This window comes from Rhamphochromis longiceps, linkage group LG16 (genome assembly GCF_057381845.1).
Source record: "Rhamphochromis longiceps isolate RC_006_pf linkage group LG16, R_longiceps_female_GT1.1, whole genome shotgun sequence".
Classification (NCBI taxonomy): domain Eukaryota; kingdom Metazoa; phylum Chordata; class Actinopteri; order Cichliformes; family Cichlidae; genus Rhamphochromis; species Rhamphochromis longiceps.
In genome coordinates this window covers 8,355,124-8,368,080 of record NC_140572.1, presented here as the reverse complement: position 1 = coordinate 8,368,080, position 12,957 = coordinate 8,355,124, and the positions used below count along the sequence as shown (strand labels likewise).

Genomic DNA, 12,957 nt, shown 5'->3' with positions numbered 1-12,957 from the left:
GACCACACCTGTCCTTGTAACCTATAACTTTGCATTCAATTTATTCTTACAGCTGAAGGTTCATGTCTGCTGTGACTCTAACACAAACTCTGTCTAAAGACACACAGACATACACATAAATACATGCCAAATCAGGTTTGCGGTAGATCCCGTTATAGTGTCTCCAGGATCACATTTTACCATAAACACATGAGGAGCAAGCAGTAACGGCAACTGTGTTATGGATGGTAACAACCAAAGTCAACAACTGGTTTCTGACTGTGGTTAAAGAGGAACAACTTGTCAAGAAATTAACATTAAATAAAAGTCGCAAAAACAAAAGTTAAAACTCTCCTGTCATCACGTTTTCCTCATGCTTAGATTCAAAAACCAGTTAACTTCCAGTTTTAATGTCATGTCAAACTAACCCTCTCCTGAAGACAGACTCAAACTCTGACTTGTGCATTAAGCATGCATTTAAATTTCAAGACGTCATATTTCCTTATAAATAATGTCAAACATTAGCATGTGACATTTACCACAAAAAGTAAAACTTAAAGACACTACAAAAAGAACTGGGTAAGAAAAATGATGTTTATTAGCAGCATGGCAAACCTAAGTGGATGTTAATGCTTTAGCTAAAACCCACAGAAGAATTCATGGTCATCTCATTCGACTTTTTATAACTTAAAGCCCGCTTGAATGAGTCTTTCAAACAAATCAAGCCATGTGCTTCTCTCCTTTAAGGGAAAAACTGAGCACCCAAGTTTAACACAAAACACTACTGCCCCTTGATAAAAAAGTGAACAAATCTGCTGCCAGTGTGTATGGATTAAATCATAAGTCTGAAATGGCATGACTGCACACTGTGAGTTATACTCAGATCTGTCCCAGACATCAAATGCTCTGGACATCCGTCACTCAGCCGCTACATGACATTTATAGCCGCTGATGTGTTCGCTACTTTGCCTTTACTTTGATACTCAAACCAATACTTTCCACTGAAACAAAGAGACACAAAAGTTATCCCAAAAAATACAGAAAAGGGACAAATTTTATAAGTGGTCTTGATTGTCTCCCTAGCTAGCATGTGTGTCAGATCTTAAAACCATGATGCACAGTTTTGCTGCAGAGACAAATGAAGGGCTGCATGGATTTGCAGGCCTATTTGTGGACTCTGTTTTATTTAGTCTGATAATAAACCTGAGAGAGACAGAGGTGGAGGAACTCGGAGCCTCGCCAGGGCATGATAACACCTTGGCAATTCAACACACATGTGCCGCAGCATGCTGGGCCACAGCCTTGGGGCAGAGCCTCAGCCAGCATGTGGAAGAGGTTTTCCACTCAGCTGAACGTCCAGTACCTCCAATACGAAGGCCCTGGAGCCAGACCTAACTCTGTGGTATTAAGCATCGAAGCCAGCTGTGGATTAACACAATTTGCACCTCCTCTGTACAGCCACACCTCCCCGTGCAGGTCCTACTCATCAGATTTAGCCCTTGGGTTTACCTTCATGGTCTTTATGTTAAAGCTAAAATGAAATTTTAAGAAGAGAACATTTCAGGGACATGCCATACACAGAAAGACAGGCTTCTCTCAGGAAGCCAGGTCTTGTTACTGAAGATATTATATTTACAAAGAGCAAATTCAATTCAAACGCTGAAGCGTAATTGGAGCGAGAGAATCTAATTTAGCATCGCTGCACCCCACTGCTGTTTTAAAATGCTTGAACAACTTTTTGAGGCATTTTGTTACATCCAGAATGAGCTGAGACACTGTGGCATTCATACCATTTTCTCTCATATCTTTCCATCAAGCCATCACTCACTGGTGGGGACCTAAACATAACAAGCTTATTATGTCAAAGGTTGGGACATCTGTGTTTTATATACAGAGATTCTTAAAACACCTGTCATAGTGTCCCCACTCCACTCAACAGTTTGACATTTCCAGGAAGAGTCTCTTATCTCACAATGCTTTTTTTTTCTTAAATTCGATGAGATTTGGATCAAATCTATTACTGTACACTCGTGTTTAATAATCCAACTAGCTATTACAAAGCTATTCTCCTTTCTTGTGCAATGAAGATTCAATATGGAAGGGTCATTCGTTTTACTTTGCTTAAGAGCTTTTCAGAGGCGCACACACACACACACACACACACACACACACACACAGTCACATAATTGTTGACTCTCACAAAATATTCAAAACACAAGAAGGAATGGTTTTCAAGAGGAGAAAATAAGCAAGAAAGGGGAAACTGGAGGAATAGAAGGAAAGAGGAAATGCTTTAAAGAGTGAAGCATAAAGAAAGGCAAAAGAAAAGGAAGGAGTGTTTATCGGGAGGAAAAACGAAAGGAAGGAGATATGAAGATAGGAAGGAGGGTTAAAGAGCACATGTGAGAGAGAAAAGTAGGAAAGTTGGGAGGGCATCAAGGAGGATGAAATAAGCTTCAAATAAAAATCAAAAATAATAAGGGAGGGATGTCTGAGAATAGTCGTGCCTTTGCTGAGGAGACAGGATGGCTACATGGCATAGACCATAGGTGTCAAACTCTGGCCCGCGGGCCAAATTAACAACGTTTTGTTGTTTAGTATTAAGCTTTGCTTGTTCCATATTCAGTTTTCCAGCAAAACTTATTTGAGTCCATAAGAAAAGATTCATTCTTATATCTGGAGGAAGATTTTTTTTCAATGAATATTAATGTTAGCCCGTGACTTTGTTCCAGTTTTGAATTTTGGCCCACTGTGTATTTGAGTTTGACACCCCTGGCATAGACAGTTAAGGGGATTTTCATGCAGCAGTGATTCTGGGGATTTTTCAAAGATAGAAGGAAGCTTTCATACAAGTATAAAGAGATTCTGTCTCATTGTACAACCAGTCATATTCTTCTGATGTGCCCACAGCCTCCCCGTGTTTCTGTGTTAATGAACTGTTAAACTTGAAAACTTGCTGAGACTTATTTGCCACAGTTTAAATAAAAAAACAAGAACAGGAGGTGTTTGTTGCTCCAAGTGTTCTAAGTATTTCTGCATGTCAAACACTAATCGATATTGTGAGTTTGGTATATTTATGAGTGATGGATCAATAGAATTGACCTGACCAAGCTTTTGGTGGTTTTTGGCACAAAGAAAGACCAGCAAAAAGAGTGCTGACAAGTGGCTTAGCTGTTGTTGACCCACTGTGGGCGGAGCCTCACACTGTGAGAGAGCTTGTGGTGGGGGAGGTAGGATTCGGGGGCTGCACTGCCCTTTGACACGACCTTGCCACATGAGAAGGGAACCAACACCTACTGTAGGCCTGCCAAAGAGCACAGGTTAAGGTAAGACACTGAATTATCCACTTCAGCAACTATCTACTTACACTGCCTTCCCGTTATTGGATTCATCTAAATGTAGGATCTCAGGATTTAGCCGCCAAATAAATTAAAAACAGCAAAGTGTCAGTTTCTGTTGACTTCTTGGTGAGCAGCATTACTTAAGCCAGTGTACCATACACCAACCTACTGTATAACAGTAGCTCATTAAACCTTCAAATTGCTTTGTATCTTACATTGAAAACCAAACACCAGGTATTCTAGAAATCTACTTGGACAATGTGCTCACAGCTGCCATTCAATGGAGCTAAATAACTGACACCTTTCACAGTCTACACAGGACAGAGGCTCACATTCATCACACACATTCAGCCACACTTAAAAAACTGAACCTAAAAATAAACATAATATCTCAGTCCTGCCGAGCTGTAAAATAAACAGTGCAGTAAAAGCAGGTTATTTTTGTGTTTTACACATTTTTAGTAAACATTTTTTTTAAAAAGGAGATAAGAAAAATCTAACTGAGCAAATTATCCCATTTGTATTCAAGTATTTTTATTAAAAGGTTTAAATAATACATAAAAACTGGGATATTAATACATTCACGTTTAACAGACCTCTGAGCGCAGGGTTGAACAAGGTTTATTCCGTGTTGTGCTGTAGTCTTAGATGTATAGTGTTCACGGATGACAGACATTAAATACAAGCTCTTTATCTGGTTTGCAGATGTTGACTGGAGCTTTAAGAAAGGACCTTCATTCAGTATTAGACTGCCCTCAAGTGTTCATAGCTGAAAGCTATTCTGAAAGGTTTTCTGTTCTAAAAGGTTTTTGTAGGTTACTATTAAATAATACTTAACACAGTGGATTAACTAAAAACAAATGCCGCCTTATCTCTGGATATGATTTAAATTCACAAACTTTGTCTTCACTTTGGTGAAAAATCTAAAACAACCAATTCTTTAAAAAATAGTAGGCACAGCTTTTATATCTCAAATGCTAGTAGACGTAAGTATAGCAGCATAGTTACTATATAGCAGACACAGCAATAATACTTTTTAATGCACCTTTTTTCTGACAGCGGATGTCAGAAAGTGTTATTTCCCAACAGACATTGGAAATAACAGTTAAATTAACTGTTTAGGTGAACTCCTTAACTAGTACACATCAATTGTTTTAATTGATATAAAAAGAAAAAGAAATGGTGTACAAAATAACAGAACTACTAACAATATTAATTTCTGCAGTGTTGTTATTTTATATGTATGGATTTGAAGTGCTAGTAGTATTTAGTATTTAGTATTTATTTATTTATTGTCATTGTCAAGAACAATGAAATTGCGTTTGGGGCTTCCATACAACCCAAAAAAAAAAGAAGAAAATAATAAATACCCCTTAAAACCCAAGTGTACATATTTAACCCAGTACATGAGCAGAAGTCAGAAAAAGTATCAGTACTATTAGCTGTAATCGTAGCAGTATTATGTGTAGGAAAGAGCTGCAATGTCCGTTTGTCTGGTGGTTGTAGTTGTAATACTTGTAATACTACTAAAATGTAGCAAATGTAGCAAAAGAAGCAGTATTAAAAGCACTGGCATAGTACGAGTGTTAGTGCTGTGGAACTAAAAGCAATGTGGGTCACATAATTGGCAGTAACGGTAGCAGTAGTAGTTGTAGTAACAGTATTGCCAATAATCATGTTGTGCTCACATTTTGGTTGTGGTCTGTTTACAGGTTATGAATGTGTCAGGAAAGAAGCTCTGCTAAGAGAATGAACAATTGTAATCGGTGAGTAATTGATACAAATTTAACATCCGTTTTATGCTTTCTGTCTCCCGATTCATTGACTGCACTGCCAGAAAGTTTTTGTCAAGTTAGCAGGGATTGTAAACACATTAGTTTTCTGCACAAGTCGGCCATCCAGCAAACAGCCTCTGGATTCCAGCTTTGTTCAAGCTTTGGATAGTTAAATGGTCTTAAATGTCATCAAAGCTTTCTTAGCAGTTTTACAACTCCATGGTGTTTTCATAAAACGTAACATAAGAAAACCGTTTTAACATTGATTAAATTTTTATGGTCACGTTAATAAGTTAATAAAGACAGAGCATGCAGGTTTTCTATATCTAAAATTTAGATACAGTGTTAATTACTGTCATGGATAAAAGAGCTAATGAGTTCATTTTCAAAACATTTTGTTGCTTTTCTTATAACAGTTTATCAGCTAGCTTGTCGTCCTGTTTCGTCAGACCTTTTTTTTCGTTGCTGTCACTTTAAACAGAGAAATTCTTTCTATTTTATACATTTATTAAGATAAAAACATATTTCGTAGCGTGAGTTGAGAATGACATTTGTTTATTTATTTACTTAATTAACTTTTACTTACACTTAAGTTCATTAGTAACGCGTCTCCAGCTGGAACGAACCAAAAACAAATAGTGTGTGGGGGGGGGGGGTTCTGTTTGTACAAGACAGACTTCAAGACAAATATAAACATACAGAGAAGTGTCTTTGGTTTTTAATTTGTACTTTAGACCCAATTAAAACAGTCAAACACACTTTAATTATTAAAAAAATATTTTAAAGTATCTAAAAATGTTTTTTACGGGAGCCTAAAATTCAATAGGCACGGCCAAAGATTTTGAGATGAGTCACAGGTTGGTTCGGGTTTAACGCTAAGAGCTAACAACGTCATTCAGCACTTCTTTCTCAACTGTCCCACCTGCTAACGTGCTTGTATCAGCACACCGAGAAAGGGGAAACGGGCACCTGTACCTGGTAGGCCCATGTTCATGTCACAATTACAGCTTAGCCTTCATATTGGCTAAATTTAAGCCTGTAGCGTGAAGACTCAAAGGGTCTATGCTGTGGTCATAAATGGACAGACGTGGTTATTAACAGATAGGCCGAGGCATTTAATCAATGCTCAATTGGTACTAAGGTGCCCAAAGTGTTCTAAGAAAATATTCCAAGATGAATCCATGTATTCACAGCTGCTCTTCTAGATATCTTAGTTGTAATGGGTAGTTATTTGAGTTAGAATTGTATTCCTGTCAGGACAAAAGATTCTGGTTATTCACCTCTGACCTCTGGTATCAACAAGGCATTTTCTTCCAGAGAACTGCTGCTTGCAGGATTTTTTTTAATTTTTTTTTAGCCCTGTAAAAATAAGAGATGGTGGTGCTGGAAAGTCCCAGTAGATCAGCAGTCTCTGAAATACTCACACCAACCCATGTAGCACTAACAAGCCTGCCATGTTTAAAATCACCTTTCTTCTCCATTCTGACGCTCAGGTTGAGCAGGTCATCTCATGTCTACATGTCTAAACGGGTTGCTGCTTTGTGATTGACTGATTAAAGACATTTTCATCAACAAGCAGATGGACAGGCGCACCTAAACTTTTTTTCAGCATAAGTATGTTGAGCATACCCTCATAATTTTATGCTGACTGTTAAGAACATGTAACAAAACAGGAGCTCCCACCTGACAAAAGCCCCTGTTGTATATATGTTAGCATGTAGGATCCTGGGTAAACAGTGAGTAAATATGTATGCCCATATGCTGTATGTTCCATCTGGACCACACGACACTGTCAGATGCCTCTCGTCCTCACTATAGTCGCAGTCATCATCAGCACATTTCCAGCTTGTGTAAACACAATAAGGCCAGGGGTCACCTGCTGGTCGCTTACACTGTCAGCGGCTCTCATAATGCCGCAATGAAAGTTTGATTTTGATTGAGACAAAAGCAAAGGTAGGAAAACAAGAACTTGGACGCAAAGTAGAGGAAAAAGGAAAACTAAACCAGTTTATGTTTCTTACTCAGATGTGCGGAACTTTAACTGGCGGGTCATCGATTGCACTGCATTCACTGATAGGAGGGGCATTTCAGTTTGAGCAGCGATGTCGCAATAGTTAGTGCTTCACAGAGGCTGTGTCCTTTTAGAGTAGGGGAATTTTGTTGTTGGAATATCAGTAGCTTGTGGTAAGTCTTGAAGCTGTAACTTTACACATGCAGAGTGACTGGGGCTGTTTATCTCGCATGCAATGCAGAAAATTCTGTTTAGCCGGTTGAGTGAACAGATAAGATTAAGCTGTGATGAAGTCAGCAGTGCTTGGCATTGACCAGCAGTAGAACACTAGAAATCTTTATTTTCAGTCAGTCACTGGCTATATAGCATGTTGAAATGCTTTCATTTAAAATGATATGCACAGATCTAAGAGTACACATATCAATGCTTGATTGTATTTTCTGCTGCTTTGTTGCCAAGATTACACTGAAATCTGAAAAATTCTGCTCCTACACAGAGAGGGAGTTTGTTGTGGAGAGATGCAGATGGTATGCCTGACAGACTTTGAGGAGTATGCTAAGGAGCATCTCTCAAAGGCCACCTGGGATTATTATGCAGCTGGAGCAGATGAATGCTGCACCAGGGACGACAATCTGCTGGCTTACAAAAGGTACAGTGAGCAAAATAAAGTTGATCCAGACATTCAAGGTTATTGCACAAGCATAATGCACGTGTTTCCATGGTGATTTTTTTTTTTACAATGTTTGTCAGACCGTCTATCTAAAGGCAGCACAAAGGAGAAACATTTTTTGACCTTCATTGTGACCACAGACATGCAGGCAGCACTGCAGTGGTGCAGCTTCAACACACTAAAGAAATAATCTCTACATTATGAATAGAATAGGAGCAAACACAACTGAAAAACATTTTCAGTACCGAGCCAAAGATCATGTGAGTGCATGGCCTGTTTCTGTGGACTTTGGATGGCTGTAACTGATTTCTGTAGTACAGTTTTTGTTGCTGTGATACCAAATAATCAGTAACAGGCTGTTTGGGTTTTACTCAGTGTTGACGCTGCACCGTTCCTCCAACTTCCTGTGGTGAACAGTTTGGAAAGTTGCACTACTGCTGGGATAAAGAATTTTGGGGAGGATGTTTTCTCCCGTGTCTCCTTCTGCATTCCTCTCAGCTTTTCTAATGTCTCCATGAAGACTGATAAAGTGCCTATTTTGTAAAGTCACAGTGTATGTTTTTGCCACGAGTCTGTTACCATTTTGCAGATAACTTTTGTCCCTTTGAGAAATGATCACATTGGATTGTTTCCTTAATATATCACCAGTAATAGCTTTGGGGAAAACAGAATCCCCAAGTCCTCTTCACATTCAGAGGAATATAACTTCATTAGGAAAGTGTCTGTGTAGGTTCTCAGTCATCCAGGTCGTAATAATCCAAGGAGCTTGGAAAGAAAAGCAGCTAAGCTAGACTCGTCACATGAGCCAAGGCGTAAAAAAGGGTTTGTGTCATTTTTCACTCCTTTCCTCATGTAATGAGGCACATGATCAGTAGTGGGTCAGCAGCCGTCTTAGGGACAACTCCCACTAGAGCTTTAAATACCTGGGACCGTCCACCATTTGGTCTTAGAACTGAAGAAGCTTCTCGGATGAGCGTTTAAACGTCTTCAGGAAACTTAAAGAAGTCCAGTTGCTTCCTTACTGATGTGTTATCATGACAGGGTTTTGACCCTGAGACACATTGTTTTTAAAGTGAAGCTTCTGCTGAATGAGTATACACAATACAGTAAAATATACAAAGATTTTCTCGTACCATGTGATCTTATTAGTTACATGTTCGACTGTGCTTCACGCTCAGGATCCGTCTGAGGCCTCGTATCCTGCGGGACGTGTCAGTGAGCGACACACGGACCACTGTGCAGGGGACAGAAATCAGCTTTCCTGTCGGTATCGCACCTACTGCCTTTCACTGCCTGGCCTGGCATGAAGGAGAGGTAGCCACAGCTCGGGGTAAGGACTTTTGTGTCAAGATTATGTGGGTCGGTGAATGGTTTTCATATCTATATGAATCAGTCTTTCTGTTTGTCTGTGTGCTTTTTTTACTCACTAGATTATTTTAAAGTAAAGCGTGAGCCTTGGGACAAGCCGTTTTTTGTCAGAGAATTTCATTGGCAGCTTAACTGTTTAAATGGATTGGATTTATATAGCGCTTTTCAAGGCACCCAAAGCGCTTTACAATGCCACTATTCATTCACTCTCACATTCATACACTGGTGGAGGCAAGCTACAGTTGTAGCCACAGCTGCCCTGGGGCAGACTGACAGAAGCGAGGCTGCCATATCGCACCATTGGCCCCTCTGGCCAACACCAGTAGGCGGTAGGGTAAAGTGTCTTGCCCAAGGACACAACGACCAGGACAGAGAGCCCGGGGATCGAACCGGCGACCTTCCGGTTACAGATACGCTTCCCAACCCCCTGAGCCACGGTCGCCCGTGTTTTTAAGGGTGTTTTTACACCTGTAGTTTGTTTCCTGTGGTCTGAATCAGTTTCAATTTGTAAATTTGTAGCTTTTTCCCATGGTTAGATTGTTACACAGAGAAAAATTGAAGTGAACTCCAAGCGAACTAAAAAGCATCATTATACACAAAGTGAGAACATTCACTGAGCTTATAGGCCAAATGTGTCTGGGGCAAGAGCAACAAAAGTGAATGCAAGAGAAAAAGTGCCATGTTATGGACTTTTGGAGACTGTGGAGAAATTACATTAATTTCACTGCTAGCTGGCATCTATGGTACCCTGATACATTCCAGCATGCAAAGCATACATGGCTAGTGAAAGGTGTTTAGCTCAAACTTGTAATGTACTTCTGGTAGTTGGATCAGAGTTGAACTTTGGTTGGCACTCGTTCACACCGTAAACTAATCACTCTGGAGTTCGTTTGGAGCCCGACTGAGACAAACTCCTCGAAAAGCTCTTGGTGTGGTTGTTGGAGTTGTTTTGGTCCACACCTGAGTATGATTACCGTGTTGACACCTGCACAAGGGAAACACACTAAGGGGGAAAATGAACCAGTGTTTGAATTAAACACACTAAACACTGAAAACACTCTAGGAGGCTTCAAGCCTAATATTTCATAACCCTAAGCCTTGAGATGTGTGTTATTGAGAATCTCACCCACATCTGCTGTGGACACCAAAAACACTTTTTACATGAGGCTGTAAGTATGCTTTTGCTGTAAAGTTGGACATTTAAATGCGGGAGTCATAGTAACACCCCAGCCTTCATCTCACAGCCACCGAGGCGCTCAACACCTGCTACATCACCAGCACATATTCCACATGTTCAGTGGAGGAGATCGTGGCGGCAGCACCCAACGGTTACCGCTGGTTCCAGCTGTATGTGTACCGAGACAGGAAGCTGTCGGAACAAATGGTGCACCGCGTAGAGGCGCTCGGGTACAAGGCATTGGTCCTCACTGTCGACGTCCCCTATACTGGAAAGCGCCGCAATGACATTCGCAACCAGTTCAAACTTCCACCACATCTCAAAGTAAAGAACTTTGATGGAGTATTTCAGGTAACAGCCAACAGTTTTCTCTATATTCATTGTGCTCCAAAACATGCAAGTACTTTTCTAAGAACACAAAATGAGCTAAGACAAAGACTACTCATATTCAACTGTGTTTTTGATGTTTATTTTATACCGTCATAAATGGCACAGATGCAATCGTTGCCCCTTGGCAGTAATTTCAATGCTAATTTCTAAGAATCTATTACCTTACAGTCTGGAGTACAGTATTTGTCCATCAGGAAGGTGGACTTCAACTTAAATGTACAAGATATGTTACTTAAATGCACCAGCAGTGTCAGAGTTGTCCCATTATTGCATTTTCAGTAAAAACAGCACATTTATAAACCAAAGTGAACACTTAAGAAGAGTTGTACAATCACAAACATGCACTGTAAGCAGGAGACAGCAGGCCCAGAGGAGTATGGGATACCAGCGAACACCCTGGACCCCTCAATCAGCTGGAAGGACGTCTACTGGCTACAGTCCATCACACGCCTACCTATCATTATCAAGGGTATCCTGACCAAGGAGGATGCTGAGCTGGCCGTGGAACATGGTGTTCAGGGCATCATCGTGTCAAACCACGGGGGGAGACAGCTGGACGGAGGCCCAGCCTCGGTACTCGCTGACCACATTCATTGCTACATTCTTTTATTCAAGATCATATTCATAAAATGTACGATAGATAACCAGTGAAAGTCTGGGATTATTAGTCTTTTTGTTTACCTCTTCACAAAACAGATTTTCAGTCTATTTCACAGCATTTTTCAAATTATGTTACCGCTTCACAGCAGTAAAATTTCATAGCAATAACCCGAGCTGCAGAAAGTACGGGGTTGCTATAATCTAATTTCAGCACGTTTTTTCTTTTTGTTTGTTCGCTCATTGACCTATAGTAGCTTACTCAGATACATATCTGAGTGTTCAATGGTGCAGTAAGGTTATCTCTGTCTCTGTTATAACAGATTGATGCGCTGCCAGAGATTGTGGACACTGTACAAGGCAGAATTGAGGTCTATGTTGACGGAGGAATCAGAACAGGAAGTGATGTACTGAAAGCGCTGGCCTTGGGAGCCAAGTGTGTTTTCATTGGCCGTCCAGCAGTGTGGGGCCTCGCATACAAGGTACGATTATGACAGCACATTGAGGTGTTTGTTTTCATTGATTGTAGTAATTATTTAGTTAACACCAAGTACGCATTTGAGATTACAGAATTCAATTTGCTTTTAATTTAAATATGCCCTGTGTGATCTTTTAGGGAGAAGAAGGAGTGAGGGACGTACTGCAAATCCTAAACGATGAGTTCCGTCTGTCTATGGCTCTATCAGGTGAGTCTGATGCAAACTTGAAGGACATGGCTGTAATCATGCTAATATATAAACAGGCTTTAGGGAACATTTCAGCATTATTTTTATTACTGTTTTATCGATCGTGGCTCAAGAGTGTGGAGTTCGCCTTGTAATTGGAAGGTTGCCGGTTCGAGCCCCGGCTCGGACAGTCTCGGTCGTTGCGTCCTTGGGCAAGACGCTTCACCTACCGCCTACTGGTGTTGGCCAGAAGGGCCGATGGCGCAATATGGCAGCCTCGCTTCTGTCAGTCTCCCCCAGGGCAGCTGTGGCTACAACTGTAGCTGCCTCCACCAGTGTGTGAATGTGTGTGTGAATGGGTGGATGACTGGGTGTGTAAAGCGCTTTGGGGTCCCTAGGGGGGACTAGTAAAGGCGCTATACAAATACAGTCATCCACCCATACATTTACCATTTACCATATATGTTTATTGATCCAGGTTGCAGGAATGTAGCTGAAATCAACAGGAACCTCATTCAGTTTTCCAAGCTGTGACCGCCAGCAGAGGGCAGCACTGAGGACAATTATCCCACTAAACCAGACTGAGACTTAAACAAAGAGCCTGAGAATTCATTATAACAAAAAAATAAACAGAAACAAGTTTACCTCACGCAGTACATGAAAACAACCATCATCAGGAATAAATTGTGGGACTTCTGATATATATTCATGCCAGACTACATGAGTGAGTGAGTGTTTTAGAAAGCTGGGAGTCAGTTCAAGGTTTATCAAGCTGTTTTAGATCGTGAAGGGAGGAAAGGATGGAGGCACTTGCCATGAAAGCTTTTTTTTTCTATTCTGCTGTAACGAATCAACATGAGTGCACTCTGTACACTGTGGTTTGAAATGCTGCCATTTCTTATGGCTGAATAAACTCTAGCATGTGGCAAATATCTGTTGCTCTTTCCTGGATTTATTAATTTCATGTGATAACTGAAGTGTAGT

At 40.5% G+C, this 12,957-nt stretch overlaps 1 protein-coding gene across 4 annotated transcripts; it reads left to right on the top strand.

The window, feature by feature from the left end:
* Positions 1-3,203: 3,203 nt before the first annotated feature.
* Positions 3,204-12,904, top strand: hao2 (hydroxyacid oxidase 2 (long chain)). Of its 4 annotated transcripts, none has more exons than XM_085384677.1 (9): positions 3,204-3,305; positions 5,033-5,086; positions 7,603-7,755; positions 8,955-9,106; positions 10,389-10,672; positions 11,063-11,284; positions 11,632-11,790; positions 11,925-11,994; positions 12,452-12,904. In XM_085384677.1, exons 2-9 carry the CDS (start codon positions 5,040-5,042, stop codon positions 12,505-12,507), a joined length of 1,143 nt encoding a protein of 380 aa, XP_085240803.1. In that variant the 5' UTR covers positions 3,204-3,305; positions 5,033-5,039; the 3' UTR covers positions 12,508-12,904. The 4 variants fall into 4 exon arrangements, with proteins under 4 accessions (XP_085240803.1, XP_085240804.1, XP_085240805.1 ...); XM_085384678.1 differs by having other exon boundaries at positions 11,066-11,284; positions 12,452-12,900; XM_085384679.1 differs by lacking the exons at positions 3,204-3,305; positions 5,033-5,086 and adding an exon at positions 5,950-6,073 and having other exon boundaries at positions 12,452-12,902.
* The last annotated feature ends 53 nt before the right edge of the window (positions 12,905-12,957 follow it).

Excerpts from the sequence above, each read along its gene's own strand:
- hao2 (XM_085384677.1), top strand. The coding sequence starts at position 5,040 with ATGTGTCAGGAAAGAAGCTCTGCTAAGAGAATGAACAATTGTAATCG. Across the intron at positions 11,285-11,631 it reads TGGACGGAGGCCCAGCCTCG|ATTGATGCGCTGCCAGAGAT; the intron begins GTACTCGCTGAC and ends CTGTTATAACAG. Across the intron at positions 11,791-11,924 it reads TGTGGGGCCTCGCATACAAG|GGAGAAGAAGGAGTGAGGGA; the intron begins GTACGATTATGA and ends GTGATCTTTTAG.